The sequence below is a fragment of the Pteropus vampyrus genome, unplaced genomic scaffold, assembly GCF_000151845.1.
Source record: "Pteropus vampyrus isolate Shadow unplaced genomic scaffold, Pvam_2.0 Scaffold53, whole genome shotgun sequence".
Lineage (NCBI taxonomy): Eukaryota > Metazoa > Chordata > Mammalia > Chiroptera > Pteropodidae > Pteropus > Pteropus vampyrus.
The window spans coordinates 2,312,014-2,332,580 of NW_011888834.1; the positions used below are offsets into that span (position 1 = coordinate 2,312,014).

Below are 20,567 nucleotides of genomic sequence, written 5' to 3' on the forward strand. Positions count from 1 at the left end.
GGAGGATGGGTGAAAAGGGGAAGGCGAATATAGTCAATAATACTACAATAAGTTTGCATGGTGACAGAGGATTACTAGAATTTGTGGGGTGACCTCATTGTAAGGTATAAAAATGTTGAATCACTATATTGTTCACCTGAAACTAACATAACCAATATAATATAATACCAACTATATTTAAATTAAAAAAAAAATGTTGCATATTTTGCTCAGCATTTTCAAATAGTTGAAATAATTTGCCAAAGCAGTGTGTTTTTAGAAAATAAAGATCAGTATGGGATAAAGAAACATAGTTTATTTGACAGAGAAAATAAATCAATATATAAACATGTTCTAAAATATTTCATTTAATTGAATATATTTCTTTTCTATACTAGACCTTATGTTTACTCAAAAGGTCAAAGTCTGTTCTAATATAAATCCATACATCAAGGCTACTTTAACAACAGAGAAATCTGATGTTACATCAGAACTTAAAAAGTACTATTAAGCAAACAATAGAGGTGAAGATGAAAAATACAACTTCTCCTTACCATTGTATATAATTTACTAAAGTTATATAACATTCAAAGTATGGTGACACACTTAAAACAAAAAAAACTGCAAAGTGAAAAATATGAAGAAACCACTATGGGAGCAATTTTGAGTTCAGTTCCAGACCACTCGAATAAAACAAATATTGCAATGAATTGAGTAGCACATTTTTTTTTTTTGGTTTATCAGTGTATATAAAAGTTACATTTACATCTTATTGTAGTCTATTAAGTGTGAAATAGCATTATGTTTAAAAAGTGTACAAACTTTAAGTAAAAAAAAAGAAAAAAACCTTTTTGCTAAAAAATGTTCAACATTGTCTGAGCCTTCAGCAAGTCATAATCTTTTTCCTGGTTGGGGAGGGGTCTTGCCTCATTGTTGACAGCTGCTGATTGATCAGGGTGGTGGTTATTAAAGGTTGGGGTGGCTATGACAGTTTCTTAAAATAAGGCAATGAAGTCTGATGCACTGACTGACTCTCCTTCTCATGAATGATCTCTCTGTAACACACAATGCTGTTTGACAGCATTTTTCCACAGATGAACTTCTTTCAAAACTGGAGTCAATCTTCTCAAACTCTGCCACTATTTTCTCGACTAAGCATATATAGTATTCTAAACCCTTTGTTGTCTTTTCAACAATCTTCACAGGATCTTCACCAAAAATAAATTCCATCTCAAGAAACTACTTTCTTTGCTCATCCATAAAAAGTGACCCATCCAGTCATTTAATCATGAGATTACAGCAATTAAATCACATCTTCAGGCTCTACTTCTAATTCTAGTTCTCTTGCTATTTCTACCAAATCTATAGTTACTTCCTCCACTGAAGAACTGAATCCCTCTAAGTTATCCATGAGAGCTGAAGTCAACTTCTTCCAAACTCTTGTTAATGTTGGTATTTTGACCTCTTTCCAGGAATCACACATGTTCTCAATAGCATCTGGAATGGTGAATCTCTTCCAGAAGGTTTACAATTTACTTTGCCCAGATCCATCAGAGGAATCAGGATCTATGACAGCAATAGCCTTATGGAGTATATTTCTTAAATAATAAGACTTAAAAATCAAGTTACTCCTTGATCCATGGGCTGCAGAATGGATGTTGTGCTAGCGGGCATAAAGACAGCATGAATCATGTATGTCTCCGTCAGAGCTCTTGGGTGACTGGGTGCATTGTCAACGAACAGTAACATTTTGAAAGGGATCTTTTTTCATGGGCAGCAGGTCTCAAGAGTGGGCTGAAAATATTCATTAAACCATGTTGTAAGCAGATATACTGTCATCCAGCTTTGGAGTTCCATTTATAGAGCACAGGCAGAGTAGATTTAGCATAGTTCTTAAGGGCCCTAGGATTTGTAGAATGGTAAATGAGCACTGACTTCAACTTAAAGTCACAGCTGCATTAGCCCCTAACAACACAGTCAGCATGTCCTTTAAAGCTTTGATGCCAGGCATTGACTTTTCCTCTTTAGCTATAAAACTCCAAGATGGCATCTTCTTCCAATACAAGGCTGTTTCATCTACATTGAAAATCTGTTGTTTAATGTAGCCATCTTCATTATCTTAGCTAGGTCACATGGATAATTTGCTGCTGTTTCTAAATCAGCACTTGCTCATTAGCATTTGCTGCTTCGCCTTGCACTTTTCAAAAAAACTTTTTAAAATTAAATTTATTGGGGTGACATTGGTTAATAAAATTATATAGGTTTCAAGTGTACAATTCTATAATGCATCATCTCTATATTGCATCGCTTGACCACCAAAGTCAAATCTCATTCCGTCACCATATATTTGTCCCCCTTTACTTGTTTCTACCTCATCCTCTGCCCCTTTATCCTCTGGTAAATGTTGTCTGTGTTTATGAGTTTTTGTTTGTTCGTGTTTGTCGTTTTCAGTTTTATATCCCACACATTAGTGAAATCATATGCTTCTCCACTTTATCTGTCTAACTTATTTCACTTAGTATGATATTCTCAAGATCCATTCATATGGTCACAAATGGCAATATTTCACTTTTTCTTATGGCTGAATATTATTCCACTGTATATATGTACTACATTTTCTTTATCCAATCGTCTATCAAAGGGCATTTTGCCATGTCTTGGCCATCGTGAATTGTGGTGCAATGAACATTGGGGTCATCTTGCACTTTCATGTTATGGAGATGGCTCCTTTCCTTTAAACCTCAATCACCAACCTCTGATAGCTGCAAACTTTTCTTCTGTAGCTTCTTCACCACCTCCCTGCCCCTCCCCCTAGCCTTCATAGAACTGAAGAGAGCTAGGGCCTTGCTGTGGATTAGGCTGGTTTGATCTCCTATCCGGATCACTAAAACGTTCTCCCTATCAGCAATAAAGTAGTTTTGCTTTTTTTATCATCCATGTGTTCACTGGAATAGCACTTTTAATTTTCTTCAAGAACTGTTCCTTTGCATTCACAACCTGGCTATTTAGAGCAAGGGGCTAGTTTTCAGCCTATCTTGGCTTTCAACATAACTTTCTCACTAAACTTAATCATTTCTAATTTTTCATTTAAAGTAAGAGACATGCACCTCTCCTTTTCACTTGAAATATTAGGGCTATTGCAGGGTTATTAATTGATATAATTTCAATGCTGTTCTGTCTCAGAGAATAGGGAGGCCCAAAGAGATGGGGAGAAACTGGGAAATGGCCAGTCGGTGGAGCAATCAGAACAAACACATTTATCAACTAACTTTACCACCTTACTTAGGCGTGGCTCATGGCTCTCCAAAACAATTATAATAGTAACATTGAAGATCACTGAGCACAGATAACCATAACAAATACAATAATGAAAAAGTTTGAAATATTGTGATATTTCCCAAAATGTGACACAAAGTCATGAACTTGAAAAATACTGTTGGAAAAATGGCATCCATAGACTCCTCAATACAGAGTTACCAAAAACCTTCAATTTGTAAAAGACATGATGTCTGTGAAGCACAATAAAGCTAAGGGCAACAATATGAGGTATGAATGTATTAGAAAAAAAAGTGACCACAATTTCCAAATAGTTAAGATTATGGTAGTTTATGGCAGAGTAAATTTTTTTTTCCAATTCTATTTTGTTCTTTATAATAGCAGTTTCAACAAACCCTGGCTAAATATAATGCATATTTAACGAATTAATTAAAATTGGAATAAGGTATTCTTTGAAAACTCTAAGATTCCATTCATAGATAACATTTATAATTAGCAATACATATTTTTAATAAATGGAACATAAATTTATAAAAAAATTCAGTCACCAGTCAATAGCAACTCAGTGTACATCCACTGTACACTGTAATAAAGAATTTATTCTGTACTGCACATTCATACATAAAGGAACGCTGTTTTTAATATTACACCCTAGATTTCGTATACCATGTTGTGCGATCACCTACTCCTAATACTGAATAGTATGTCACACTATTCAGGCTATATGAAATAGGCTTTAACGGGGAATCATCTGTCAGATTTGGAGTGTCCCATTTTATTTTATATTGATTAAAGTTAGCATTTAGGGCAATCTTAAACATTGGAAAGTATCCCCAAACCTGTAACTTAAGGAATATGTACTGAAATGATGATGTGATCGTAGACATTTTTCTTTGGTAATGGTAAGACTTGGAAACTTACTGCATGTTTATGTTTGTCTAGGAATACATATATATCAGTCTCAAATATTCACCACCAGCTGGCGGAGAGATCAATTTACCGTTTATGCTTTAATTTTACGACTCTTTCACCTGGGCCCTGATAAAAAAGAATAAAATCATCCTTATTCACTATCGATGATGTTTCTGATAGTCATAGGTCAGTATTTTATATTTACTCAAACATAATAAACCAAGGAACAAAATGGCATTTGCTAAAATGAGAAATAAAATATTATTCAATATATCTTAGCCATGCACTCATATGTCTATCCTGACAAGAAAAAATTTCATATATATGTGAAAATACATACGTATATGTACGTATATTCATATATACACAATGCCACACATGTTGGAAGAAAAATACTAACTAAAACCAGGCATGAGTAAGAAAATAAAAAGTAGATATGGAAAATATAAGAAATTAAATGAATTGATTTATAAGTATAAATTTACGGGATTATTCTACTCGATTTAAAAACTGAGTTGCAAAAACTAATAAAAAGAATGAGAAGACTCTAACAAACATATACAAACTACTATTTTACATTTAAAAAAGGGGAAATATCTGATTGCTGTACTTGGATTAAAATATATTAAAAATAAATTCATTAAAAAAAGATTTCCTCAGAATCACTACATTGCATCAATAAAATAAAAATAAAAATCTATTTCATGTGAAAATACCACAGAAAATTAGTGTATACATATATATGTGTATCTATATATATATGATAGAGATCTGATAAATCAGAGTAAATACATTAAAATAAGATCACTGACAAAGATGAAATGTGTCTTAAATATTTAGAAATATGTAACTGAAGATATTTAAAGAAATGGTGTAAAATCATATAGTGTAAATAGGAAAAATACCTTTAGTGTTCAAGTCAGAAAACTTGCTTAAAAATGTATGCAAATAGTTTCTCATAATGATTAAGACATCATCCATGGACGCATTTTTGTTAGGTGACAGCACCTCTAAAGCTGTATTTTAGAACCTAAATATTATGACAAAAGTGCAGTAGCATGTATTATTTTTGTTCATTTATAGAACATTTTACAATGGCATAATAATAGATGCCATCGTACTGATAATATTAAGGGGAAAGATTTGATTTAAGCAATTCTCTCTACTATTTCTGCATATATTTTAAAAGCTGAATACAGCCAATAAACTTTCTTTTATCAAACATCATGTTAATACACTATTTAGAGGAACACAAAAGCAACTGAAATGAAAGGAGGTCAAAATTAGGTGACTAGTAGACACAAAGGTCAGAATGAAAAGTTAATACTCCAAAGCTGACCGTAGTATAGTAAAACAAGAGGAAACAAAATTCATGTGCTTGAATTACTTTAGCATTATGAAGAATGTGGAATCATCTCATCAAACACAACGCTATTTAATTATCAGAAGGGTAAGACATCTTCCCCCAAGACACTGAATTAAACATGCCTCTAACCACATAAAGTTTGCATATCTTTTCTAGCTCTTGTAATTTTTTCCTAATCTCTTTTCATAAGTTTTACCCTTGAATTTTCTCCCTTTTTCTCCCCTCTTCAAAATCCCTGCTATATAACTATAATTTGTGTACAATTAAAATGAACACAGGTAAATCAAGGTAGACTTTTTCAAAGGGAGAGATGTTCAAAAAAGGACCTGTGCTAGAGAATCAGACTAACAGAAGTCTTAAGGTCGGAAGCATTCAAATTAAACCTCTTAAAATATATCAACCTATACTTTCAAAATGACTTATTTTGTGAATTGTTCTGGTTAGTGCTCCCTTGTAGGTTGTATTAACTCAACTACAAACTTTTTTTTAATGTAAATTGTAAGGTTTTGAAAATAAGCCTCATCTAAATCAACACAGTAACTACTTAAACATGGGCACATACTGTGCCTAGATATTATACTAGTGAAAGTTACACCAAAGGTGTTGCCAACATTAGAGAAAGAGTAGATTCAAAGATCACATGTTGTTCCTTATCTTATTGGCTTATTTGAAAATAACTATCTTCTTTTTGTTAAAGTTATTGAGGTCATACTTGTCTTCTAGAGCGTACTTGGATGGCTACATGTTTGACGAAATCTCACTGTGATTTTCAGCATCAGAATCAGTCAAGTTTTGCCTAATAGCATATCTACTCAGGGCAAGAATGACAGAACCAACAGATATTAATAGAATTTTAATTTACAACTATGATAATAGTTCACCTTTTATGTTAGGAAAACAATAGTTTACCTATTATATTTATAGTTGTTAATACCTACATGATACTTAAGTATACATACTGGGTTGTACATACTGCTATTTTTGTATAGATATAGCACAGCTCAAATAAGTTCAATATATAGAAAACAAATCATATTTATCACTCTTCAGTCTTTCAAGAAACATCTATTGAGTGCCTAATTTGTGGTCAGGTAATGCTAGGCACTGGAATTAAAAAGTGTATAAAGGTAGACATTTCCTAACTGAATTACCTTCCTGGGGCTACCATAATAAATTACCACAAACTAAGTGGCTTAAAACAACAGAATTTATTCTCTCACAGTTCTAGAGGCCAGAAATCCAAAATCAAAGTGATGACCAGGCTGCACTACCTCTGGAGGCTCCAGGGGAGAATCCTTCTTTGCCTCTTCCAGCTTCTGGTGGCCACTGGCATGCCTTGGCTTATGGCCACATTACTCCCATCTCTGCCTCCATCTTCCCACTGCATCTCCTTATTTTGTCTGTGTCTTCTTCTTTCTGTTCATCAAATCTCCCATGTGTGTCTCTTATAAGAACACTTGTCATTGGACTTATGGTCTAGCAGGATAATCCACAATGATCTCTGCATCTCAAGATCTTTGATTACATCTGCAAAGTTCCCTTTTCCAAATAAAGTAACATTCAGAAGTTTGAGGTATTACTCTATGGATATATTTTTTTTTGGGGGGAGGCATCATTTGATCTACTACTAAGTTTAAGGAACTTATTGATCACTAGTAAATAAACTACCTAAACAGGTAGTTAATACACAGATAGGTAAATTCTGCAAAATTTGGAAATACTTAAGTAAGGCACCAAATCCAAACATGGACAATCAGGGCAATTTTCCTAGAGAGAGAGAGCTTGATGGAAAGCAGAAATTATCCAGGCAAAACTGAAGATAAAATATATGCAAATTCCTGAAGGAGAAAGAATATGATATTCTGAGGAACCTAAAAGAAATTCAAAGTGGTTGGAGCTTGGGGAGTTTAGAAAGTGAAGTAGTGAGCAGTCAAGCTCATCAAGAGATGAGCTTAATGATAAAGCCATATTAAAGAATTTGAACTTAAATCTAAAGCTGTGGGAGGCCAATGAATAGATTTACAAATGGCAGTGGGCTGTTCAGTGAAGCGCTTTGAATAATAAACTCTGGTTGCTGTGCGGGTGGACTTAAGAACAAGACTGAAGACAGGAGTATAGAGTTGAGGGTCTCCTGCACACACCCAATGAAGTGTTATTGCTTATCCCAAATAGGCTAGTGGGAAAGGGGGATAAATTCATTTGGATGAATTCAAGAGAGATGTTTTAGAAGAATCGCTAGTGCTTAGCAATCAACTAAATTTGATAGTAAAGATAACAAAGGTACCAATTATAATGAACACCCAGGTAGATGATGGTGTACTTCATTTAGATAAGAGAAGTCAAAGGAGGACAGGTGGAGGGAGTGGAAGGGAAAGATGAATTTCATTTCCAACATTTAAAAGTTTAAATATCTGTTTCTAGCTTTCAGATTGGTATGTAGATCATAGGCTCAGAGGAAAATTTGGATTAGATATATTGATGTGAGAGTCATCAACTTAATCTGACAGCTGAAACAATGAGGGGCTGGGTGAGATGTCCCCGTGCAGGGTACAGAACAAGAAGTAATTATGCAGACCTCAAAGTATACGATAATTTAAGGAAAAGGACAGAAGTAGGAATCTATAAAGGACACTGGTAAGTGTATTTGTGTCTAGGTGGTAGAAGGGATGCACAGTGGCGATACGAGAATTAAAATGACTTTGCAGTCGGAATCACTCTGTTTTCTTATTTGGCCTTCTTTCCTTTTTTCCCAAAGTTGCTTTTTCAAACCTCTTCTCTCCTCAAGTCTCTGAACCCACCACTTCTCTGCAGAGGAACACTGTTTCAGGTAAGAGAGAGAGTTTAGTTAAATTCTATCAAGTAATATGACTAATGAGGACCGCTTTGGGAATGAACTGCCAAAAGATTTGATGACACTGGTGAAAGATGTTAAGAGATTAGAGGAGTTGGATTCAGCCCGAGGTTCGAGGTTCGCAGAAGTGGCGAGTCAGGCACTGGATGCATTAAGTATGACTATTAAGAGAAGAAGAGAGATAGGGAAGTAGCTAAAGGACTGTGTGGCACTGAGGGACATTGTTCTTTTGCTTTGCTCTTGGTCCCGAAAACTTTTCTAATAGTGAAGAAACCCGAGCAGTTTTAAATATTGATGTGAAGGATGGATCAGAGTGGAAAAGCCTGAAAATCAATGAATGAGTACCAAAAAAAAAAATGAATATGTAAAATTCCTAAAAAAAAAAAAAAAAAAAAGTTGTGATCCATTGTCTGGATACAAGTTCCATACTTATCCTAAAACTAGGGTTATTTTTCCATAGTGACAGAAGGCAAGTAGAGAACTGGGAAATAAATACAGGTACTTTTTCTGATTTTATAGCCTGAAGTCTTGGCTCTCCTAATACAAAAATTCTATACTCTCAGTGAAGAATAAGACTAGGCTATCTACTGAGCATGAAAAGAGAAGTGGTAACAAGGGAGATTTGAAGAGAGAATAGAAAGTTGGGAAAAGCAGCTTTGAAAAACATGGAAGAGAGCTAAATAGAAAAGTAGAATAATTCTTTACTGGTAGTTTTGGCTTCACTGTGCCGGTTTTTTACTTTTAACTTATAAAAGATTGTTCCCTTGAGGTGACAAAACTAACCAATACTTACTTTCTGATTGCATAGTTTAAAATAAGGTGGCAGCTCCCAGTATTACAAACAAAACAGTAGCAACAGACCAACAGCAGGAGCCTTGAGCTAAAAAACATTTCTCATATCATATACATTTCAATTATTGGAAATGCATTTAGGTTCAACAGAACCTTTTTTATAATGCAAAAGACAAGTTTTTAAAGCGTTTCAAGTCTTTCATCCATTCTTAGGGCCAATAACTGATTAAATCAATCCCTCCATGAAATGTTTCTTTAATGAAAATTTCAAAGGGAAAAAGGAGAGAAGGCTCTGAGTAGGAAAAGCAGAGAAGTGGGGCTAAAGTGATAGAGTGGCTTGTATTTCTACCCTTTCTCGATTATTATCCCTTTGGCCTCCCTGATGCTTATTTCTCTCTATATTTCATATACTATTTAGAACTTAACATCTTCACTTCAGAATTCTAAGGATCTTGGAGAAAATATAATTTCCTTCAGTATGTGAAAGACAAGCTGAAAGTTTCTAGAGAAGTTTAAGTGGGGAGGACAATCTCAATATACAGTTGTTAATCTGACACCCTTGTGTCAGGCTATCTAAAAACTGACAAAATTCACTCATCTAGGGAATTAAAGCATATTTATCTTCCCCCACCCCCTAGTTTGATATAATTTTCCATTCCTCTGCCTTTCCAGCCAGTTCTTTGCTTGGAAGCACTGGAAGAAGAAGTGGGATAGCTCTTACTTTGTCATCTACTCTTATCTCTCACAGCATCATTCTTGATTTTATCAATTCTCCCTTACTGTCAGAAGCAACCAGAATAAAAACATTAAAATCCAAGTCACGCGAAATAAGAAAATAAAATAGTCAACTCTTTTAGATAATCTTCTTTGGAAGTTTAGACTGACTTAATGAAATAATTTATAAGTTATATTTTATCCCTTGAGGGCAAAATATATATTGAGAAATCAATGCCGTGTAGAGAGAACAGCACAGAAAATATAGAGGGAAAGGTCACCATAACAATATAGGTTGCTGGGGGCAGACGCTAGGAAGAACTAAATTCTCTGTTGAAATCTAGTGTGCTTCCGATATGTAGGGGCCCTGGGTTCAAGCTATGAAAACTTTAAAAATTAGTACTACATTATTTTCATATGGGCTACTAAGAATAAACGGTGAAAAAAGAAACATTAAAGGTGCTTCAAACATTTCTGTAACCTTTTAAAAATGCAAAACTTTTTATATAGACACATGATGGGTCTCTGAACGAAATGGTGTAAGAACATAATTCTTCCTTTTATCCAATCTCGATGCTTTAGAATTCTAACAGATAATAAAAGCCAACACATAAAAATTGCTTTCTATGTACAATCTAGTTTTCCAAGCATTTTATGCACATTACCTTATTTAACTATTACATCAACTGAACCAAGTAGGCACTATTTTTATACTCATTTTAGAAATGGGAACTCTAAGGCACAGAGAAGATGAGTAACTTGTCCAATATCAACACAGCAAGTAATAGAACCAGAACTAAAAGCTAGGCAGCCTGGCTCAGTATCCACACCCTCCACTGCCATGCACATTTCCTTTTATAGCTGTGTTAATATACCATTTGGGGGCTGTTATGGTCTAGGATATTTCCAATATAGTTTATTATATGGTAAGTTATACAGAGTCCAGCACTTTGATATTGATAGAATCATCATTGTATGATTCTGACAAATTTTGAAAAAAAAAAAAAAAACTTAGTTTTTGCAATATAGAATAGTAATATTGCATATTACCATGGAATACCGTGGATTGCCTGTGACTTTAAAAACAGGTTGACATGGTGTCTGGCATCTGGTAAGAAAAAGTAAATTTTGCCTTAACTTTATTATTAATATGTTGCTTTTTATTATTACTTTTATTTTTAATAATTACTTTTATTATTCATATATTACCTTGATATTCTTGGCAACTTAACACCGCTCTCTCCTTATCCCTTTAATAAATATTCCTTCACCTCCTCCATCCCACTAGCTACACTTAACCAATTAGTTTTTCCTTAGCTCTATGTATCCGGTCACTGTCTAAATTTATTCTGACAGGTACATTGTTCTCTTATTGCCAGGTCACCACATGGTTTCTTGACATCCCTATTCAGTAATATAGTCTTCAGTCCTTATCATAGGATTATACATACTATGGAAACATCTAATTACCTATCACTCATCTAACTACATATTATAACCATAATATATCTATATTGTTTCACACATAGAACATTTCACAAATGTTTAATTGCCTCTCCAAATTAGTAAGGTAATTGAATAGGAAAAATCTCAGACCTCTCTGCCAGGGGGCACAAAAACTATTCAAAGTGCGGGCTCTAAATTTACCTTTTAGATCATAACGATCATTTCCACTTCTCTCCTCTGCTTTCCCTCCCTCCCCATTAGGTACTGACCCCTCATTCTCTCAGCCCATCAGCCTTCTTCTTGCTTCTCTTGTCTCCTAACAACCAGGACCCCACAGTCAGCTGTTTATGTTAATGCCGACCCTTTTCTGTCTTAAAATATAAAATATTTTAGTTGTATATTTAGACTTTCCATTTACTCTTTTGCAATTTTTGTTTACACTTCTACAGCTGTGTGTAACTACAATCAAGAGAATACCTGGGACTGGTTACCAAACCCAATGAACTCTTCAGTCTTCACTTGACTTCAACTATGTGGCTATTAACACTGCTCATCATTTTATCTTCTTATGAATGCAGAGTGTATTGACTCGAGTTTTGTCTTTGTGCCTTATTTAACTGTGAATTGAGTTATATAGAAGAACCTATCTCAATGAATTGTTGGAAGATTAAATCAGTAAATGTACAGGAAACATTTAGGATCACATAAATATCACACAACTGATGTTTTCTCTGTGTCTTCTGAACTCTAAACAATTAGAGCATGTATTTCTTATAAAACAATTTAATCCAGCCCTATATTTTAAGTGTGATATGCATTTTCTTAATTAAAAGATTGTAAAATAATTGAAAACAGATTTACCTCTTTATCACTTATTTGCTTCAGGGTTCAGCACAGTATTAAGAACTTATTCAATTAATATCTATTTTATCAATAATAAACAAATTGATACTGGCATGTTTTATATGTTTTATTATGTCTCTATATAAACAACATGAAGTTTATTTACTTTTTTAAATGAATCTTCTAAAAATTGAGAAAAAGGTAGTAATACTATTTGTTAAGCTTTCCTTAATTAAATATTTACTATGTACCTGGTAATTTATGTATATTAATCCAATTAGTTCTATCTGCTACCCTTTTACTAGGCAATATCTGTGTTAACATATGAAGAACTGAGACTCAAAGGTATTCAGTGATTTGCCCAAGATGACATATTTCAGTAAGTGGTGAACCAACAAATGAACTTGAAGTATCTTCCCTTCCCTCAACCAATTGCAACCCTGTCTAATTTTGATAACAAGATGCAGCTCAATATGCACCTCCTGTAAGAATGAAGGCTTGTCTAATGAGTCCAGAGGCCATGTGATTCTCTTCCTTTTCTAAATGCAGATGACACAAATAGAAATTTCTACTAAGCGTTGCTCATTTCTTTGTTTCATGAATACCAATTTTATCCCTCTAATTCACTAGTTATAAAATTAAGAATGGGCGAAATGCAATATACTTTTTCTGTATCTCCTAACTCTACTGAAGGGAGTAGTAATTATGTAAAGTAGCTTAATGATTTTGATAATTTCTACTGTGCTTTTTAACTTTTTTCTTCAGAATAATCCCTGTCGTGACTAAGATTTAAACAAAAAATAGTTCTCAAGCACTTGCTTGTAATTAATGTAGAGAAAAAATGCCTACATGTGAACCATGGGGTTTATTTGAAACAGGAAATGAGGATGGTCATTACAAAGAAATAGTGCTCTCTTAAAAAATTCTTCTATTAAAAACTTCAATTTTTGAATAACTTTGAATGCAATAGAGCAAAAAAAATCATTTTTTGCAATACATGATTATATAAAAAAAAAATTAACAACCTGTCAAGGATAGAACCAAAAAGTTACAAAATAAAAAAAACCCTTTTATTTTCTAGATCCTATTTATTTGTTTACTCAACAGTCCTCCCTCCCAGATTTAACACAACAATGGCGATCCTGTAACATATTCATTGTTCTGCTGTGCTATTTTGACATTGCCTTGCAAAGAGAAGCCATCTGTAAATATTAAACAAACACTAATTGTCTTGCTAAAGGAAATGATTGCTTATAAATGCTTATACTTTGTATAACAGTCTATATCCATTAACTCTTATTATATCCTGTTTAAGATACTAAGCACTTAGTAGTCCTCACTGTAACACTACAAGAAAGGTATTATCATCTCCATTTGACTTTAGAGAAAACTGATCTGAGGAAGATCGATGACTTGCTAAACAAATGTCACAATGTGCTAAATGCTGGAATCAGAATTTGAACCCTGATAATTTGATTCTGCAGCATACATCCTTACATACTAAAAGAGAACAAGCCGGTATGGAAATTCTGATATTTCTCCTCAAGTTAAGTTCAATTGGATTCTCTTGCTGGGGAGACATACCAAAAATAAGAAAAAAGGAATGCCCAATTCACTCAAACTTGGATGGCAACCCTGACAATTGGTCATTTTTAACATGATAAAAAATTTCAAAATGATTTATAATAAAATGCCCTATCTGGCTTTCTAGACTTTAAGTACTGAGATAACATTCTATGAGTATTTGAGTACTAGAAATGAATTCAAAATCAGTCTTCTTGGCCCTCACTACCACTCTTTGCAACAAAGTACAGATAGCCATGTGCTGATAGTCTATGGCCACTCAAACTGTATTGATTGTATTACCAAATTACAACGACTTACCCTATTTATAACCTGTGCAACTCTAACAGGCTAAATCCTTATTGTAATTCTCACGCATGCTTAAAGAGACATAAGTACTTCTAGAGACAGTCGCATTTTCTTTAACTCCATACTTTCCTAGAATTATATTAGCAACATTTAAATGATGCTTCAAGCTCAACTGACTAACAGCTTTTTATGGATTCAAAGCAATGGAATAAGCAAAAAGTTACAAGATTAAAAAAAATGTAGAAAATGAAACAGGTGGATTTATTTTTTCTTCGTGAGATCATGCGTGTGGATGTACGCATGTGAGCATGTGTGTTACTAAATGAATAAGTTCAATTTGAGAGTACTGCTAATCCAATCCACCTTTCTTTCCCACTGCGCTGAAAGCAGAAAAGTTGGAAAAAACACTGATGTAATTTACCTTTAACTCTAAATATACCTTTTTTTTCACTCTCCTTCTGGTCACCTAGTTAGAGTTTGGTAGTAACGGACATCATCAGCATATTCGTGAGACATACTGGCAGTAAGCATGTCTTAAATGTTTGTGGGCGCTCTGTGCCTTCTTTAAATAAACCCAGTATATATTTTTTTGTACCTGTCTAAATACATTCTTAGTGGCACCATTGTTTTTATTTGTTCTTTTTTGTTGTTCACTCAAGCATTACAAGTGCATTTTGAGATAATTTAAGAATTGCTGGCTTTATGGCGTGACAGCTGAAGGTCATAAGGAGAGCAAGTATCTAGTTTATGAATGTGTGTCTTTATTGTCATTTTCAGAACCTCCCGTTTCTTTGCACATTTGCACCTTTGATTCTGTAAAGGCATTTTTTATAAAGACATATGTAAATATGAAGGAAAGAGAAGAACATGGTCATGCCATATGGTTTTAAGACTCTGAAGTATCCAGTACTTAACTCTTCATCATAGGCAAGCCATACAAATGAGAAATGAGAGGGACTGCTAGACAGAACATATCCAAACCTGACCCTACATGCTACTCACATTGCATAATATCTTTTCATTGTTTTAGTTATTATCTCTTTCTTTAAGGTAGTTCTGGATGTAACTTAATGGCTTTCATGTGTGTAAAAGTGTTACCAGGGGAGACACAGTTGAAAACTTCCCTAAAGGTCGTCCTGGCTACTCTTGACAAAACTTAAAGTCACCAAACAAAACTCAATTACCTTCTCTACACCACTTAAATTGTCCAAACTTTCTCACTCCTTTCCCTATATATTCCACCCTTGATTTGGTTTCTTTTATAGAAAAAACACACAGGAGGTTAATTGATTCAGCACAGCTTGTCCAACTCAGCAATGAGCAGGGAAAAAAAAAAAATCTAATTTTTTGCCAGATTGTGAATGGAAGAATCTTTCACACTGTCTCCCATGGGGCAAGGTGATGAACTAATCATGCTGCATCTACTAGGTCACAGCAAATAATTAAGACACTTGTTACAGTCGTCTGTGTGGTACAATCCTGTAACAAATCAGAATGGATTTTCCATAAATTCAAGAAAAGGTCCTTAAAACCATAATTTAAAATCTACATTTTAGCTAATTAAGGCCAGTATGGCTCAAACTAATGGATCATTTCACATCTAGTGCGTTGATAATGTACCATCCTGAGTGCAGGAGAGAAAACCTTAATTTTTTTTTCTCCTGTCCTTAGCTCTTCCCAAATTTAAGGTGTTTGCTGAAAAAGAAACACAGATACATTCTACAACTTTAGTGATCACCACGACAAAGAAAAGCATGTTTGCATATACTAGGCACCAATTATAAGACATTTTCCCATCATAAAGCCAGTTTAAAATGCCACATAAAAATGCTCTTAGTCAAGAGGATGAATTCCCCAAAGTGTGGAGCTGCGGAGCTGGCTAACATTAGAAGTGTTGGACAAAGATGCTGAGAAGTTTCTTTCAAGACAGATTTTCCTTTCTTTAATTTTAATGGAGGTTATGTCTCACATCTGACAAGTACAACTTACATGTGGATCTGACTAAAAACAAAATATTATCTCACAATAATTTCCATATTCAAGAATCTAAGATGTGATCTCAGGACTTTATGTGCCTTCTTACGTGGCAAGCTTGATTATCTCTATTTTATAAACAGAAATTCTGAAGTACAAAGAAATAAGAAGGTTCTACAATTTAAAAGTAACTTGAGTGTCTAGTTTTTGTTTGTTTGTTTGTTTGTTTGTTATTAATGTGGTAAAAATCCAGGCCTAATGTAAGTTTCTAAAATCATTCTAAATAATTCTGAAAATGTCTGATTTAAAATTCTGAAATATTGTTTCTAGTTTTTATTTCAAAAATTGTAAAAATCTCATCATATCCTGAATATTCTTGAGTTATTTCCACAGGTCATATTATTTGCAACTTAGTTGCTAAACTATTTTACAGCTACTTTTTTTATTAATCTCTTTAATGTATTTAAGAAAAGGGAGTGTTTTGGAGTAGATTTTATTTACTTATACTTGCATATAATACTGAATAAAGTAGTTTTGCTCTAAAATATTGCTTTGCTCTAGTTATCATCTTAATGCACAGCTTAATTAAGATATAAATATATAACTTTAAATCAATTGCAGCTGAAACTAGAGTAGCTACCCTAATTTTTTAATTAAAAATTATAAAATTAAGAATTACTATATAATAATCATATAGTAATCACTCTCAACTAAATATCATATTCATTATAGATTATTTTTAATATATGTATATATTTCCAAACAACATAAAAGAAATAATATATCATCTCGACAATAACAAAAAAGTAACAAAACTAATTCCATTAAAAATAACATGACAATTATGATTGATAATTTAATATCTGAACAAAAACTATAAAATATTTTTAAATTTTATAAAATCTTAAAATATCACAAAACCTTAATCTTCATTTCAGTAACATGATTCCAATTTTGCAGAGCACAAACAATAAAATAAACCTTTTAATTATTGCATGATTAAGACTACTTTTTCAATTCTCTTTGGTTATATAAAAGACAAAAATTTAGGTAAATAACTTGGGATTTTCATTTCATAATTTTTTTCTTTTCTGTATCACAGATGGGCCATATGTTTAAATATCATGGGACTTATAAATATCACTTTTAATGTGAAACAACATAAATATAAATAATTAATTTATAATAGTATAGATGAGAAAAAATATGTAAACTACTAAACATAATGAAAATCAATACACACAGTTTTGGTCACTGTTTTCTGTTTTATCTACCTTTAATTGACCTCAGATTATGTAAGAAACACTATTTATATGTATAGTAGATAGACACTATTAGTGGAATGTTCTGATAAAATATACATTAAGAGTATTTCAAAAGTATTGGCCATTCTATGATTTTGAATTCCCACAAATTTAAGTATTTCCTTGAAACTCACTGTAATAATTAAACTACTTAAAATAGTCAAGATTTTTAACTCCTGTGACCACTGCCATGCCGCACATAACTGCTGTAAAAATACACTGTTCGTTTGGACACATGACTTATTTTGAATAGTTTCAGTACTTATTGCTGTCAATGACTCAATCATTGACAGCAATGTAATCCTTAATCTCAGCAGTTTACAACTTGGTGATATAGTAAAAGATGGCCTCTGAAGAACATTTAGCAATTAACCAAGAAAATGTATTTTTTAAAATAAATTGCTAAATTTAAATAACAGATAATCCAATAGTCATATTATAAGCTTCAATTAAAAACCTTTATATGTAGCTCACTTCCTACCACTGAAATATAGATATATTAGCAAATATTACATCACTCTCTTAAGCATGTTTAATTCATCACTGCAAGTCACTTTTTATTTGGTCATGTACATACACACACACACACACACACACACACGTGTGTGTGTGTGTGTGTGTGTGTGTGTATAAACTTAACTCTTATGTGATACTTGTATAATGATGTCAACATATACTAATTTTCTTTCCAGTTATGTTTAATAATGGAATAAAACCAATAAAAGTTTATATTTTCCAGTTTTACGATGAATTTTATTTTTCATTTAGCGATTAATTTCTACCCTTTAAACTTTATTTTGTATCCATAAGAAAGTACTAAAGTACATAATTGACATTCATTTTATGACATATTACTACTATCTTTTCTTTATTCTTGGTTTCAAAGCTGTTACATAGGATTAGTAAACTGCAATGTCACAAGATTTCCATCAATCTGAGTTACTTACTCTACAGCATATGAAACTGAGAAACAGCTCCTTCTCTTACCACTTCATACCCATTAATTTACACCCATTAATTTATCACCTGATGTTAAGTATCATTTTACTGCAGAATAACCAGAAACAAGAAAACTGTTCTTGGAGACTATAAGGACAAGTCAAAAAAGTTGATTTGCCATATCTGATATTCTTATGCCATTGACAATACAAATTTCTCATTAAAGGTCAAAATCAATAGAGCCAGTATGAAAGTTGTAAAGGTCTCATTAATAAGATTAATTAGTGTTTAATGTTAGCTATGCCAGCAAATATTTCAGATGGTTATTGTTAACTGAATTAGCAAAATTCAAGAAAAATCACTTCAGTTTTGTTATTTTATCAATATTGGAATGAAAATTTTACATAATGGTGTATTAACTACTAATGTTAATAAAATCTCATTTCATATCAAGGGTTGGAGACATAAGTGATCTAAACAGGAAAAAAAGTTTCACAACCAAAATGCCCATCTCCTTTATCGTAATGACAGAACAGAATATACTTTAAATCAAAGTTACGTCCCCATTAGAAATAATGACAGAGATCAACAACTAAATGTTAGCATTTTTTCTCAAAATTCCAATTCGTCAAAAATCCATAAGCAACTTATTATCATTAAAGTTTAACAATTGGTAATGGTTACTTTTCACAATGGAAATGCAGATTACTTCCATATATTTCACAACTAACCACTCACTGTATAAGAAGAAATTAAATTTTAAGTATAAGAGCAAATATTTAATTGCCACTAGTATATATTGCTGCTGTCCACAGTGGACTACTTAAACATGTTCTGTGTGTAGAAGGTACAGAGTGTACACGGGTGATGACCCTTGAAATTAAAATTAAAAATATTTATATTCTGAGGCGATACACGGGACTAGATGAAAAAGTGGTATATCAATACCATGAAAAAGACTACATTCTATTGCTAAAAGTTTAATTACAGAAGCAGTTTTATTTATTAATAAATAAGGAATCCCATCAATATTTTGTGAAGGATGTTTTGCATTATTGCTCACTAAGAAAGATAGTTATTTTGATCCATGTTGTCATGAGTGATACACATACTAATGGATTGCATATGCATACTAAGTAAAAATAAAAAGAAAATATACCACACTACCTTGTGTTTCAGATACTAAAGGAAGCTTTTAGCAACAAACTGCTATCACCAGACTGTGAACAGTCATGTTTAATAACTGCCTGTACACCCCACCACCCCATCTTAGAAACAGAGAAGAAACGGAGACTTTAACTTTCCACGGGGTAAAAAGCTGTTGCTAAGCAAAAATAACAACCAAAAATATATTTTAAAAAAACTGTAGCTTGTTTTTTGATAAGTACTTCACAATTTTAATGATTTAATTGGCCCAATTCAATAGACACACCCAAACCAGATAAAAGGCAAAAATAAATCTCCGTGATGAACTTGTACCAAACACACTCCCTCCCACATACCACAAATAAGCAGCTACCTTTCTCCCACCTCGTCAAAATCAACCCAAAGACCAATTGTGAAAGATTATCTTCTTGACTACTCTTATCCTACTTTTCTAGTTTACTTTACATTTTACAATGTCATTGACTAAGATCTTAAAGCTACTTGCTTAAACCCCACAGTTTCTAGAGTCTTGTAATATCAGCTCTGTAAAGACTTGAGAACAAACCCAAGCCTGTTCCCCATCTACTTCTCGTGTCCCCGTGGGTCCGGTCGCATGCCTTACCAGTTCTCCTGCGATCTTTCTCTGGGTAGCACTTACCTGCTGCTCCCCGGGCTCCGTGGATTTCACCAGGTGCTTATCCTTGTATAGAGACCAGAGACCAATGTTGGGCAGGAATATTAAAGCCACCATGAATAACAAAGTCATCTGCAGAAATCTCTTCTGTTTCCTCTTCATTGCAAATGATAACAGAGAAGAAAAGTTAAAGGAGACGGTTCCCTGACTGCTTCTTGTGTTTAATGCAAAAGTCTTTTCTTCTCCCCTGCGAAGCACCAGAAACTGAGAAGCAGCTAAAAACTTTTGTTGCGTGCTCAGCACCAATCTGCACGATTCAGAGGGAGTCGGGCATCTGCAGAACAAACGCACAGTTACTTTCCCCCCAGAAAACTATGACGAAGACATTATCTATTGGCTTAGAAGTAAATGACTGAGAAAGTCATCAAGTCTATCGACCTCCATTAATATAAAGCAATAGAGTAAATATGATCGCTTCACTGACTAATCATTAGTTATGAAAAGTCAGTAGCATGCTAC

At 33.3% G+C, this 20,567-nt stretch overlaps 1 protein-coding gene across 1 annotated transcript in view; it reads right to left on the reverse strand.

Moving 5' to 3' along the window:
• GALNTL6 (polypeptide N-acetylgalactosaminyltransferase like 6) overlaps positions 1–20,360 on the reverse strand; it is a 952,184-nt gene extending 931,824 nt beyond the window's left edge. Inside the window, exon 1 of the mRNA XM_011360343.1 lies at positions 20,073–20,360. Within this exon, the coding sequence (XP_011358645.1) occupies positions 20,073–20,210 (138 nt within the window). The 5' untranslated portion in view covers positions 20,211–20,360. The remainder of the gene's footprint in view (positions 1–20,072) is intronic.
• Positions 20,361–20,567: the final 207 nt, after the last annotated feature.